Raw genomic sequence first — 14516 nt, forward strand, 5'->3', positions numbered from 1 at the left:
TGACGGTGGTAATTATTTAAAATATAATTGACAAAATTTCGGGTAATCGTCACAAACAGTTACCCCATGTTGAGCCTATGGCGAATTCGAAAAATTATTTTCAAATCGATTTTGCAAAAAATTTCCACGTTAGATTTTGAAAAAGTTTCAATATGTTGTGCACCGGGGTGTCGGCTACCACATGGTATGGGTCAGATATGGGGCGATTGAAAAGCACGTGCCACGTGCAAACGTGTTTGATGGGGTAACCTCCGGGAAAATCCGACATTGGCCAACTTGGGGTCCTATGGCGTGGAAACCACTCCACCTACCGACACCAAATCAACGCAGCCGGTGAGCAGATGAGTCCAGCTTGTCGCACTAGTGGTAACGTGGCGCACGTGCTATTGCACGTGCCGTGGCACGGGATCAATTTTGGTGCTTAAATATATTAGCATTGTGAAATGCAAGGAATGGGGGAAATAGCCGTCAGGCCGTCTGTTTTTATGATAGGGTCGATCTGAAAACGGGTATAGGCACAGAATGAAGGGGGCTAAAAAACTGCTATCTCGGATTTTTTGTAAAATGAAAAATTCGAAATTCTGGGGAAATTATATATTCGAAAGGTGAAATTTCCCTAAATTTTCCCATTTTTCGACTTCAGCCGTCCACTGTTCAGGGACGGTGACACCGGCCGGGGTCATCTTTTATATGCTGATGGCCACGTCGATGGGTCATCACGTGGTGTGAACGGTGAAGCTATCAAAGGTCCGGCACGTGCCACGTGGCCACGTGTTTGAGTCGCGTACCTCCCAGATTATCGTGTGTTTGCCGACTTGTGGCCTTATAGCACGAAAACAGCACAAGCCAGGAACACTGAAATGGTGCAATCAGTGAGGGGACAAGTCCTGCTTGCACCACCAGTGGTCACGTGGCACACGTGCAAATCTGGGCACCTCCGTTGCGGAGATATTTTATAGTGAAATGTTCAAATGTACATAACTTTGTAAGTTGAAGTCCGATTGGGCTAGAATTTGGTGGGTGGATGAATTGTTAAGCGACATGAACGAATGCGCCATGTTTGTTGCAGTGCGCCACGTTTGTCTCAAAGCGCCATTTTTGCCGCAAAGCGCAGAATGTGCGTAACCTTGTCGAACATTGGACGATTATGATGCGCTGTAATTAAGGGATGGCTGCTTAAACGGCAGATATGAATGCACCACATTTGCCGCATGGCGCCATATTTGTCTTAATGCGTCAGTGTTTGCGTTTTGCCTACGGCGGGCGTTTTTTTGCGGCGGTGTTTGCGTTTTTTTCGGTGTTTGCGTTTGACGGCGGGCGGCCGTTTTTGCGTTTTTGGCGGTGGTTGCGTTTGGCGGCGGGAGGTCGTTTTTTGCGGCGTTTTGCGGTTGGCGGCGGGCGTGCGTGCGTTGCGGGCGTTTTTTGCGGCAGTGTTTGCGTTTTTTGTGGTTTTTGTGTTTGGCGGCGGGCGGGCGGGCGATGCGGGTGTTTTTGCTGTTTGCGTTTGGCGGCGGGCGGCCGTTTTAGCGGCGGTTTGCGGCGGGCGACCGTTTTTTGCGGCGTTTTGCGGTTTGCGGCGGGCGGCCGTTTTTTGCGGCGTTTTGTGGTTTGCGGTGGGCGGCCGTTTTTCACGGCGTTTTGCGGTTGCCGGCGGCCGGCCGTTATTTGCGGTTAGCGGCGGGCGGTCGTTTTTTGCGGCGTTTAGTGGTTTGCGGCGGGCGGCCGTTTTTGCGGCGTTTTGCGGTTCGCGGCGTGCGGCCGTTTTTTGCGGCGTTTCGCGGTCGGCGGCGGGCGATGCGGGCGTTTTTTTGCGGCGGCGGTGTTTGCGTTTTTGCGGTGTTTGTGTTTTGCGGCGGACGCGCGTTTTTTTTGCGGCATTTTGTGCGTTTTTTCTGCGGTTTTCGGCGGGCGTGCGATTGTTTTTTTGCGAAGTTTGCGTTGGCGCTTTCGGCGTGCGTTTTGCGCGTTTTGCGGTGTTTGCGTTTTGCGGCGGGCGGGCGGTTTTTCACAATTAAAGTCCCAACCTTCGGATCCGCAGTGCTGTTCGATAAGCGCTGCCCGGGCCTATCCCTTTTCTAATTTTACCAGAGTTGTACAGCCTAAATTTTACATATCTATTGGCCGGGTTCTGTGGTAGGTACTCATATTTTCCCTCACCTTTACAGTGCCAGGATATAGGCTAAGGCTAGGTAGGTGAGGAGTGCAAGTGTGCGATTAGCCACCATTCGGTTTTCTGCGAATTTCAGTTATTTGGATCATTATGAGAGCTACAGGGATGCTTTGCAGATCTCTCTTATGCTATTTTTTCTGTTCTCTCTTGTTCTCGAAATAAATTACTCTTTTGAACCCCTGGAGACTGGAGTAGTTTCTTTATCAGTAAAGCTGGGATCGCCTTCAACCTATATTTTATAGTAGGCAATTGAAACTGCAATGTAGCCAACCATAACTAACCTAACCCAACCTAACCTACCATACCTAGGGGTAGGTAGGTTTCTCAACTACCATAAAATATGCATTGGTACTTGGTAGTGATTCCAGTTATACTGGTACAATAGTTTGAGTTACCTACTACCCTTTGATTGTAACACTGCATGATGAGTGTCATAGATCCATTTGTCCACAGAAAATAAAGTCAAGATCAGCTGATTTGGGCATCCAAGCTTGCCCAATATTGACAGGAGAAGACCAGTACAGCTTCTAGTCTATCCAGTAAAGTCTTGTGGAGGCTTGCCGCAGCAGCTGTAGTATCATCTTCTATCAGTGTAAGGGTGACAGGCAGTAGCGACAGCCAAGTCCTCCAGAAGCCTGCATCACCTCAGTCAGGTGCAGACGGCTGCTCCCCAACCATCGTCCATCACTGAAATCTGTGACTGAACCCAGATGCAATTGACACAAGCAGCTTGCTGTCTGAATAGGCTGCCACAAGTCAAAGAAAACTCTACATTGGACAGTGCAAACTCCCAAGCAGTGAACCTCTTAGTCTCCTGCCTGTGTGCATATCAATCATTCACCTTTTGTCAGTGGTAATAGGTCACTACAGAGGTACGGGTCCTCCTCTGTTGTCACAGAGGCGGCTAGCTTCTGACTCCGATGGTACCAGCTGGCGAGGGGGAGGTAACCGGTGACCTGACAAAGTCGCCCAAACGCCAGAACTCGTCTCTGTACGACCGAGTCCGGAATAAGCTGAGCCGCTCACTGAGCAGCAGTGCTGCCGCTGCCTCACCAGAAAACGCCCGCAGCAAATCTCCTACTCGGGTTTGGGTGTGCGCGCAGTGCACCCTCCACAATCCCAGATCGTCCGAGTCGTGTGAGGCGTGCAGAGCGACCCGTCCCGCGGCGCGACGGCCCGTCTCGGACGTGACGCCGCTCTCCGTGCAGGCCGCGCTGGCTCGGTTCGTGGCCTCGCGGGCCGTCGGCGGCTCGGGCTCCGACGGTCTGAACCGCTTCTCCAGCCACCTGGCCGGCGGCCGCTCCGACACCGTTGTTGGGAGACAGACGCTCGATGCCGACTTCCAGTACCTGCCCGGCCAGCCGATGCCGTCAGCGGAGTCTACCTCGGTGCCGGCCTCGTGGCGCTGCGCCCGCTGCACCTACATCAACGCTCCCGGCTCGCTGCGCTGTGCTCTGTGCGCGGCGGCGGCGGCGGTGGTGGAGCGGCCCCCGCCAGCTGACTGGACATGTTTGCGGTGTACTCTAGTGAACACACCCACAGCGAAACGGTGCGCAGCCTGCCGCAGTCGACCATCCTCCGCGCCAGCCGCCGCCCCAGCCGCCCCCGCTGCCACTGCTCCTGCCACCGCCCCTGCCGCGACCGCCGCCTCCTCAGCCTCCAGCACCCGTCCCCCGCCGGCCACCGGACCTCCCCTCGTGCCCTCATCATCAGCCAGCTGGGCGTGCCCGACGTGCACCTACGGGAACGCGGCGGATGACAGCCGCTGCGGCATGTGTGGTGCGCCGCGGGTGGGAGGTACCAGATCGGATGGCGGTGCTGCCGTCCTGGCCAACCGGAGTGAGAGCGAGCTGGAGTCCGACCTCCGTATATGGGAGGAGCAGGGCGCTCGGCAGACGTGGAAACGGATCGTCGACTTCTGTGTTCAGGTGAGTGAAGCGTTCATATGAATATAGTCTTGTTGATTAACAGTCCTCTGATTGACTGGTGTGTTGGCCGCACTGCTGTGCTTTATATTAGCTGTTTTTTCTTTATTTTTATTTTTTAGATGCCAATCATGAAGGATTCGTTAAAATTCGTAGGTACCAGCTTTATAGCGTCTAATAATCCGAATGCGACAAGTCAGGGCTCTACTTGGCAGTGACTAATCAGATGCATGCATGAACTAAGTGGGCATTCGCTACACTGAAAGCAGACTATCTAATTGAAGCGGTGTTGGTACTTGGTAGCAATGACCGGCACTTCAACGCTCACGACGACTTACGTAGGCCATGGGCTAGGCGATTACCCACTTTATCCTACTGGCCACGGAATGCCGCGCCTCTTGTGCTCTATCTCCCAAACCTCTTATGCATTGTTTAGCCTCGTATGAGCTCCAGAAGTGGCTTGTTATACCGGACCTATCAATGTTTCTTTGTACTCTGTTTGAATACGGATAACCTGCCATCCTGCACGTGTTCATCTGATCGCTAGTGACCGCTCGGTGTCCACCAGTCAGTCACGAATGACTTCTAATCCTTGATCTCCTGCCTTCGGTGACCCATTGTATCCACCGAAGTGGCCTGCCGTGACCCGGCCTATTTCCATCTTTTTGACCCGCTGTGACCTCCGACAGGACGGTGAGCCGTTCGTGGACGACTCGTTCCCTCCGGCGGCGCGCAGCCTCTACTACAGCGGCGCGGCGCCGGCCGAGCAGCGTCCCACCGTCCAGTGGCTGCGCCCGCGGCAGATCCAGGCCGACAGCTCTACCTCGCGCTGGACTGTGTTCCGGCGACCGCAGCCGTCTCACATACAACAGGGTGAGTACCGCAGCCGCCTCACATACAACAGGGTGAGTACCGCAGCCGCCTCACATACAACAGGGTGAGTACCGCAGCTGGCACTTGGCAGCCGTCTCACACACAACAGGGTGAGTATCCAGTACTTACCGCAGCCGTCTCACATACAACAGGGTGAGTATCCAGTACTTACCGCAGCCATCTCACATACAACAGGGTGAGTACCGCAGCCGTCTCACATACAACAGGGTGAGTACCACAGCCGTCTCACATACAACAGGGTGAGTACCACAGCCGTCTCACATACAACAGGGTGAGTACCACAGCCGTCTCACATACAACAGGGTGAGTACCACAGCCGTCTCACATACAACAGGGTGAGTACCACAGCCGTCTCACATACAACAGGGTGAGTATCGCAGCCGTCTCACATACAACAGGGCGAGTATCCAGTACTTACCGCAGCCGTCTCACATACAACAGGGTGAGTACCGCAGCCGTCTCACATACAACAGGGTGAGTACCGCAGCCGTCTCACATACAACAGGGTGAGTATCCATTACCTACTGCGGCCTTCACACATACAACAGGGTCACTGGTCAGTTGTACAGTAGGTAGTAGGTACCAATAACTACTTGCATATTTTGTAAGAATATCGTACTGTGTGGTACGCGCAAACGCCACATGCCCGTGAATCGTTATTGCTTTGCTTCTTCTCTCGTTGGCGTTGATAAAGCAATTTGTGTGTACCCTGGCCCCTGAATGCGTCACACACGGCTCATTTCTGTAGGAAATCTACATGTGCAAACCCTGTATCGACTCCTAAAATTCTGTGTCGTGGGGATTCACCGTGGCTGTGCACCCAAGTCGTCCTAACACCGATCTCGACTCGGCTGAATTATGTAAACTATCCCGACTGAACGCAGCCGGTATTCACCAGACTGTCTGGTAAATCCCCACCGTCAGCCTGCCACCGTGTCCAGACGATAACGATTTACCGCCACCGCCAGGTATCCTGGGCAACTGCTGGCTGCTCAGCGCGCTGGCGGTGCTTGCAGAGCGGGAGGAGCTCGTACAGAACGTGATGGTTACCAAGGAGTTCTGCGAGCAGGGTGTCTATCAGGTTAGTGCGCTGATTTGATAATATTGAGGTCTTAAAACCTCTAACATTGTTGGCATACTACCTAATACCTATGTCGGCTGAAGTGGTGGACAGCTACGGCCCCCTGTGTGGCCTCACTGCTGAGTTGAACGGGAAGGTGCCTTGATAAACAACATAGTCCGGGACCCGGGTATTCCCGGGTATTCCCAATGCCATAGCCGACACCACACTCGTGGTTGAAGATGTCGTCGTGTCAGCTCCCCTCCCTATCAGCAGCACCCGACTGTACTACGTCGCATCAGCTTACTAACATCCTAACCGAACCACCCTGCTGCATCCTATCCTGTGTCCCCGTCCCTCTGTTCCGCAGGATTGGCACTATGTGACACATAGTTACGTCATAGTTAGTTCCCGGTACTGATTAGCGTTTCATGAACGCCCTTTGATTGTTGTGAAATGACGTCATCATTCGATCGATGCGTCACGGCCGTCTGGACAATGAAGGCGGGCTGTCGCCGTCACGCCCAACGCCCGGGTTATGATTATTTGGTAGGCCAACCATGCACTTTTGTGACAAACTGATCTTTATGGTCGCTTTGTTGGTGTTGCATACAGCGGCTGCTGTAACATGTGTGTGTTTCCTTCTTGCTATTCAGACTGATATTTAATTCTTTTTGATGTTCTTATATGCATTCCGTGCATTGAATGCACGCTCCGTACAGACGCTTATGCAAGAGTTGAGGATTGTCACGTGTACCCGACCTTTGCTCACTAAATTTGTCTCCTATGACCCAGCAACCACGTGTGTTTGACCCACTGACTCACACTATTGTCGCCTATGGCAGGTGCGACTTTGTAAGGACGGCCAGTGGCAAACGGTGCTGATCGACGATCTGCTGCCCTGTGATGCCAAAGGACGACTGGTCTACTCACAGGTAGGTACCCTCTACATAGATATAGCCGGCTTTCGGTGGTTCTCGATTCTCGAACCATCGGTTTTACTAATGGTCGCCGTGTACTGTGTAGGCACCATAATTGTTCGTCGCATTCCGTGCGCGTAGCAATTTCTAAAGCCATGCGGCTTTAGATACGGTTCACAATACGGCCAGCTTGCACCAAACGATACTCTGACTTCCAAGGTGGTTTCCTATTTACACCGAACGATACCCTTTCTTGCATGGCGGCCCCCATCACCGAAGGCTTGCATTTGCCTCTGTTACCATGTAGACTCGGATAACCTCAGGCCTGTAATGCCACCCATGGGCTCAGGACTGCCACAGCAGCTCTCTATCACCCTGTGGGCTGTGTCCGCCACCGGAGCCCTCTGTGGCCCCGGGCCGGTCCATCTGTGACACCGTCAGCCTCACGATGTACCCGCTGGAGCGTGGCCCTGAATAATTAACCGCGGCCGGTCCCCGGGTCCCCCTGTCGCCTGGGTGCCGTGGGACGGTGTTTTGCGCGGCTCACCTGGATTATTCAGGTGCGGTGGCCGTTGACCTGACACCGACGATGGATACTGCCAGGGGTGGGGACTGCGAGGGTGGGGACTGGGGATGGGGGGACTAAATAGCTCGCTGATATCGAGCCCCAGTGCCATATTTACCGTCCACGGCTGGATAGTGTGTTATGCTGTAAATGGTGTGGTCGTTTTATTATCCTCAAGAGCTAAAAGGGAAAAATTATTTGGCTGCTAATTGTCGTATGTTTATAAAAAATAAGACGACGGAACGTAGCGCTGTTAGGCTTCGAACACTCAACGGGAAACATAGTATACCTAGTACCTTCCCGCATCCCTGAAACTTGTGTCTCCACCCGTGATACCGCGTGCCTTATGCAACACGCACGGCTCCCTCCCGCCTTCCACAGACGAAGCACCGCCAGCTGTGGGTGCCGCTCATTGAGAAGGCTGTTGCCAAGGTACACGGCTGCTACGAGGCGTTAGTCTCAGGCCGGGCCATCGAGGGACTGGCCACTCTCACCGGAGCGCCCTGCGACAGCATCCCTCTTCAGGTGAGACGAGTGGTCTGTAAGTTTTTTTTTTATTGCATTGTGTGGATCGAAAGCGCTCTGACGTCGTAAATCCTCTCTTATCGAGATCTTACGTGGTATTATCTTTGAATAGGTATTTGTTATCTTGTTCCAGTCAGCAGTCTCAGTTGAAGTCAAGCTTTCTCTAAATTAGAGCTGATTGGAGGCGAAGCTTATAAATATACATGCGTGCAACTTGCAACTGTACCAGTTACCGTCAGTGTACGGCCTGTGAGTCGTGTGTCCCGGTTTATACCCAACCGGTGAGCCGTAACCCGCCCTTGCCCCGTCCGTGCCGCAGGTATCCTCTGTACCCAGTGAAGCGGAGGAGCTGGACCGGGAGCTCATCTGGGCGCAGCTGCTCAGCTCTCGTGCCGCCGGCTTTCTGATGGGTGCGTCCTGTGGCGGCGGCAATATGAAGGTGGTCGATGCCGAGTTTAAGAAGATGGGGCTGCGGCCACGGTGAGTGGCGAGTGAAGCTGGCTGGAGAGGGGTGGCCTGGATTGCTAACTTTTGGCTCAGCGATAATCTAGGGAGTAGGGACTCATAGCTTTCTGATAGCAGAATAATTATGTTCACGTTTTGAGTGCCTCCTATTAATGCATGTCTCATCCTATTGCAAACATACAAAATGACCGTTAATTGCTCAACTTCTCTTCACCATTGCAAATAATATCTGATCTTCTCGAGCTTGGCTGCCTAGTCTTACCTCCAAATCAGCTCCGGCTCAGATTGATGCCATTACGTCCACAGACATGCCTACTCCGTGCTGGACGTGCGGGAGGCGGCTGGGTACCGACTGCTGCGATTACGGAACCCCTGGGGACACTACTCGTGGCGCGGACAGTGGAGTGAAGGCTCAGACGCCTGGACGCCCGAGCTGCGCGCGCAGCTGTCGGCAGGCGGAGGCGGGGATGGTGGTGGGGTGTTCTGGATCAGCTACGACGACCTCCTGACGTGAGTCTTGCCAAAGTTGGACTAGTCGGAATTGATGATGCGTTGCACGAGTGAACTTATGTATTACTATTCACTCCAGCCTTTTCCTAAGGGTAGGTCACGGAAAATCGTTGGATATTTTGTCAACGTCAACGTGCTCACTAAAATTTGCTCATTGCACGCAGTGCACATTCAGCACTTCATGTTTGAATAAATACGTGCTCTCAGTCGCCCAATCTGATTGCCGCTGAGTTATTAGCCGGTTCTCGCGTCTGACCTGTCCCTTCCCTGTCCCCACCCGTCTGTCCGGCAGCTATTTCGACTGTATCGACATCTGTAAGGTGCGCCGCGACTGGCACGAGGTTCGCCTCACAGGCCTGCTGCCTCCTCTCAGCTCACCACGCCACCTGGGCGCTTACCTTCTCACCGTTACCGAACCCACGGAGCTGGAGCTCACACTGTTCCAGCAGGGCCAGAGAAACTCGGAGAAGGCTGTGCGACTTCAGTTGGACCTGTGTGTGGCGGTGTTTAACGCTCCCGACCGGCCGCCTTTCTGTCCAGGGAAACTGGTGCAGCACTCGCGGCGACAGGTGAGAAAATGGAGAGGGCGCTGGGTGCTCTGTCGTGGGATGGTGAGATTGGGATGGTTGGCCGAGCAGTGGTCGTGGACTATTCATGTTTTGTGTGAAACTCGGTCGCTCATGATCATAGTCTGAGCGTCTATCAGGTGGTCGCTGATCCGGTTTGTATCCTGGTCGCCTCTCTCATTCTGTTGTTGGCCTCCCCTGTCTCGCCCCTGCCCGCCCCCTGTATATAATCTGCCTCTACGTCGGCCGTCTGTCATCCCTGTCAGGCCTGTCGCTAACATCCATCCCTCTCCCCAGGTGCGCGGCTTCGTCGGCTGTCACGCCATGCTGGAGCCCGGTAACTACCTGGTGGTCTGTGTGGCGTTCAACCACTGGCAGACGGCGGTGGCGGCCGGAGCCGAGCAGCGCTACCCCGGGCACGTACTGTCTCTCCACTCGGGTCGCCACCTCAGCGTGCAGCTTGCGCCGCCAGAGAACCACCTGCTGGCGGACACCATTATACAGCTGACACTGACGCGGGGACAGCGACACGAGGTGGGTGACGTCGACGGTTGTTACCTACATTGGTCGTCGTGATTGAATGGTGTCGGTTGAGCGAGTGATGGTCCAATTGTTTGTAAAATGATGCTATAAATTGTGTCGTATTTTGACGGATTACGTTGTCTGTCGATACGCGATTTGGTCGTCATCTTTCTAACTGTGTAGAAATAGTGTGGTCTGTTATCAATCATGAGTATTTCGGTATGTGTGTGCTGTTGGCAACAGTCTGCGCGTAGCTGCATTTATCCACGCTGCGGCTGTATTACCAATAGCTGAGCTGTGTTCGTCTGCGATGAGCTGACTGTATGTGTCCCGACAGGGCCGCGAGGGGATGACGGCCTACTACCTCACCAAGGGCTGGGCCGGCCTGGTGGTGGTAGTGGAGAACCGCCACTCGGACCGCTACATTCAGGTGGCGTGCGACTGCAGCGAGAGCTACAACGTGGTCAGCACGCGGGCCCAGCTGCGCACTGCCGACGCCGTGCCGCCACTGCACCGGTGAGCCATGGGACGCCTCTGGGCCAGACAGTCGATAAACGTTGCCTGACATCGCTTGCTAGCAGTGTTGAAACCATCCTTACATCAGTTTCTCTTTCTACAATGACAATGTAACCCATGCGATACCCTGCATTTTGACGCAGTGTTCCGTGCGATGTATAATGGTTTGTGACGCTCAATTCCACGCAATTTACTGACCTGTGCCCCGTCTCCTGTCATTCCAGACAGGTGATCATAGTTCTGACGCAGCTAGAGGGCAGTGGCGGCTTCTCCATCACGCATCGTCTCACGCACCGCGTCTCTTTCTCGGGCGGCCTGGCCGACTGGGGGCCGGCCGGCGCCGCTCATCAGCCACCCATCGGCTCGGACGTGGCCGGGCTGCACAGTCCACGGCCCATCTGAGAGGTGGTGGAAGATTCGACTGTCTCTCGTCTGTCGTCGTCCAGCTGAGTGTCCAGTGCGGGGTCGTGCTGCCGTGGAGGGTGGGGAGGGGATGGGAGAGTAGTGCCGGTGGTGAATTCGATGGCTGAGAGGGGAGGGGGCGTTGTGAAGAGAGGCGACCGCCGGTGATCGGGATGGGCCGCTGTGGTGTGGTGTGGTCCAGCCACCAGCGATGCCCGGTTGATGTGACAGGCCTACCCAGCTGCCCCGGCCATCCTCCACCGGCACACTGGACCTCTATCGTACCGACTAGCTCCTGATGAACCGTGAAACAGTGCTCTCATCTGTATCGCTATAGTGAAACCAGTGACGCACATAGAAAAGTCGACTCAAACAGGCATCATCATCCGTCCATCAGTTTCGCAATACCTTCAATTTTCTACTTCCTTCGAATCATCTCATGTACTTTTGGATTTCGTCTTTATTCTCATCCACGTTCTTTTTACGCTAAACGATTCACTCTCGACAGTTACATCTCTTTCACGTTTGCGTGTGCTTAGTTTGTTTCCCATCTGTGCGATATTTGTTTTATTTGGCATAAATACTTAGGTGCATCAAACTTAGGGTAGGTAGTGCTTCACTGCGAAAAGCTAGGCGGCAGCAAAGCAGATCTCGTGTTTGGAGTGTCATGTCAACTTTGCATTGCTTTATGGTTTAACTTCCGCATTGTTTGATCAACCATATTTTACTAAGTCATGTAGAGATACTTAAGCATTTTTTGGCCGAATATTAGTAGCAGGCTACCTTTCCGTCTGAATGATGAAAGTCCTGTTAGCGACCCCCGGTTGCATTGCAAGAAACCATCATCTTATCGTGGATTGCAGGATATTATTGTTCGACCGTAGATTTAGTTAGTTTTCATCTAGGTTCGACTGGTCAATATCGATATTACCCCACTTAATTGCCGCACGACTGTCTGGCTCGGGTTCCGTCGGCGCGCGTGTGCTGATCGATGAAGTGTCGCTCACAACAGGTAGTAAGTCGCTGAGCCAATGTCTAGCCCGCTCAACAGTTAGCCGTTGTCAGGGTCCGTAGCCTCTGCCGTGGTCCTTAGCCTCTGCCGCTGCCGTGGTCCATACCCCGAATTCGGAGTCTACCGGACGACGAAGATTCTACGTCGTCCGGCCAGTGGCGTTCGAGGTCAGCAGGGGCTTGGCTTCGGTTATCGAACGGGATTGGCCGGACGACGTAGAATGTTCTTCGTCCGGGGAGGCTGCGAACGCGCCCATAGTCTCAGCCGCTACCGTGGTCCATAGCCTCTGCCGCTGGCGGGGTCCGTAGCCTCTGCCGAGGTCTGTAGCCTCGCTTGCCTCAGCTCTCAGGTACTAACGCATAACAAGCCGGTGAAAGTGATGGAACTGAAGATTGGCTGAACTCTGGAGCATTATGCCCTTCGGAATGGGTCCGCCGGTGTCACAACGTGTGATGTTATGTTTCTCTGTGGTGGAAAACATGTGACCATTTATATTCGCTATTGATCAGAACATAATTAAGATAAAGGTACGCACAGCCAGCTAATTGACATGAATGTTGTATGAATATCTTTGGTGATTTTCGTAGTGTGAACCATTTTAACACTGACTTTAAGTGTGACCTTTCTTTAAGTGTGACCTTTTTGTGTCCGAAATGTATGCATTTCCATGCTACCCATTGGTGTGTATGTATTTACAATCAACTTGTTTGTGTTTTCGGTGCGTATAATTGGGTGATGACTGAGGCTGGCCTCCAAAAACGACAATGACTATATGTTTGGATAAGTGGCCTCTGGGATACATTTTCGCAAAGACAGTATTCTTCGTGTTCATCGGTATGTCGCACTCGTGTTACCCCGTATCTTATTGTGAATGTCTGGCTAGTCGCCTGTGAACTAGAGGCTGAGCGCTGTTCAATGACCAGGAATCGTAACATGACCCGATTGCGAAGAGGGTGTACCAGGGACGGTCTATCACTGTCACTTGTGTCGCAGTAGCGTAAGGTATCGTGTTCACCTCTGGGGGTCATCAGCTGTCTGTGTGACGATGTCTGATCGTTGACTGTTTGTGTTATCTTACCCCGCGCTGGTCAAGTTTGATACGTATTGTCGTTGATCAATGTTGCATCTGTTTATCGTGTATGCCAAGCGTTTGCCAGAACTAGGGAGGACTCTTATGTAACGGTCGCTACACAGATGTGTGCGCGCTGGCTGAGAGAAAGTGCAGGATCCTTGAAGGATACCCGCTCGGCTGTCTGGCAGAATAGTCAACCACTGGTCCTAGCTAGATAATGTGACGTCACCAATATGCTAAAACTCGTCCTCTGGTTGGTAGCGGAAGCTTCTAGCCCAATGATGAACCATCGGCATCGAATGTCAAAATCAAAAGCTTATCGCTGAGGGCCAGTGAACTGCCATTCAGGTGGCTCGTTTACACCGGCTGAATGTGTCAGATGACTGATTGGTCGTCTGCGGAAAATATACCGTCTTATATCTTGGTTGGTGTTTAAATCCGCCTCGCGCCTGGAAGTAAAACCCGTCAACGGCGTCGCGTTCAGCCAGCATTAGCGAGACGTCTGGTGATTTATGTAAGCTGGCGCGTGTAGGTTTTTTATCCAAATGTCAGACGGCGGCGCAGAGTGGCGGATGTGGCGGAGACTCGGCCGCAGTGGCGTGTTCCCCGTTCTCTCTCCTTCGTCCGCCGACCAGTCCGGTTTGGCTACATTGTGGGTGGCTGCCAGTGCCGTGGATTAGGCTCGTGCCTTTTTGAGCGGCTGGCTGGGGATCCGTCTGGAGATTTGTGGCCGAGCGTCTCGTGGCAGCTGTCAGAGTATGGAGATTGGGTTTGTCTCACGGAATGTCTCAGTACGTGTCTCAATTCAATCAGCCCGAGCGGTGACGAGACGAGCTGAAGCGGTGACTTTACCGCATGTTCGGAAGGCGTGTATGGGCCCTGCTAGCCCCTGCGTTGGATAACTGATTGCGTACCTGACTTCATACGATGGCCGGCCTGTGAAGGGTTACATAAGGCGCCTGCCCACGATATCAGCCCCGATGCCTTGTCTTCGGGATGGGGCTGTCGGCCGGCCCTGTTCTGCGGGCAGGGCTCGCCGGCTGTTGTATGTATGTATGCTGTCGGCCGGTCGGCGCATCGGTCGGTCCCTGGCGGCGACTGGCGCCGTTACAGACTCCCGCACGTGACAGGCGCTCGAGTCCAGGCACGTGATGGGCAACCAGCGCCGGGTGACTGTCAACAAACGGAGCACAGCGCGACTGGGGAATATCCGACCGCCGGCGCTGGACGGCAATGGCAAACCGAAAGTGGAGTCGCGTGTTGCGGCGACACCTTTGACCGTATGACCCAGGGGTCAGCAAAGGTCATCCGGCCGAAATTCGCACAACGCACGGTGTCCTCAGCAGAGCTGCAGTGGTCAATGTTTTCCGAAAGGCTGGCGAAAAACAAAGC

At 53.6% G+C, this 14516-nt stretch overlaps 1 protein-coding gene across 1 annotated transcript; it reads left to right on the plus strand.

The window, feature by feature from the left end:
- Nucleotides 1–2610: 2610 nt before the first annotated feature.
- On the plus strand, nucleotides 2611–13548 carry LOC122368908 (calpain-D-like). The gene is made up of 11 exons (XM_043343228.1): nucleotides 2611–4098; nucleotides 4785–4968; nucleotides 5958–6070; nucleotides 6895–6984; nucleotides 7916–8059; nucleotides 8379–8539; nucleotides 8831–9034; nucleotides 9327–9603; nucleotides 9898–10134; nucleotides 10460–10638; nucleotides 10863–13548. Exons 1-11 carry the CDS (start codon nucleotides 3091–3093, stop codon nucleotides 11038–11040), a joined length of 2775 nt encoding a protein of 924 aa, XP_043199163.1. The 5' UTR covers nucleotides 2611–3090; the 3' UTR covers nucleotides 11041–13548.
- The last annotated feature ends 968 nt before the right edge of the window (nucleotides 13549–14516 follow it).

This window comes from Amphibalanus amphitrite, unplaced genomic scaffold, assembly GCF_019059575.1.
Source record: "Amphibalanus amphitrite isolate SeventyFive unplaced genomic scaffold, NRLGWU_Aamphi_draft 000989F_arrow, whole genome shotgun sequence".
Classification (NCBI taxonomy): domain Eukaryota; kingdom Metazoa; phylum Arthropoda; class Thecostraca; order Balanomorpha; family Balanidae; genus Amphibalanus; species Amphibalanus amphitrite.

Coding starts and splice junctions, on each gene's coding strand:
- LOC122368908 (XM_043343228.1), top strand. CDS start 3,091: ATGGTACCAGCTGGCGAGGGGGAGGTAACCGGTGACCTGACAAAGTCG. Junction 4,099..4,784: donor TCGTCGACTTCTGTGTTCAG/GTGAGTGAAGCG, acceptor GACCTCCGACAG/GACGGTGAGCCGTTCGTGGA. Junction 9,604..9,897: donor TGCAGCACTCGCGGCGACAG/GTGAGAAAATGG, acceptor CCCTCTCCCCAG/GTGCGCGGCTTCGTCGGCTG.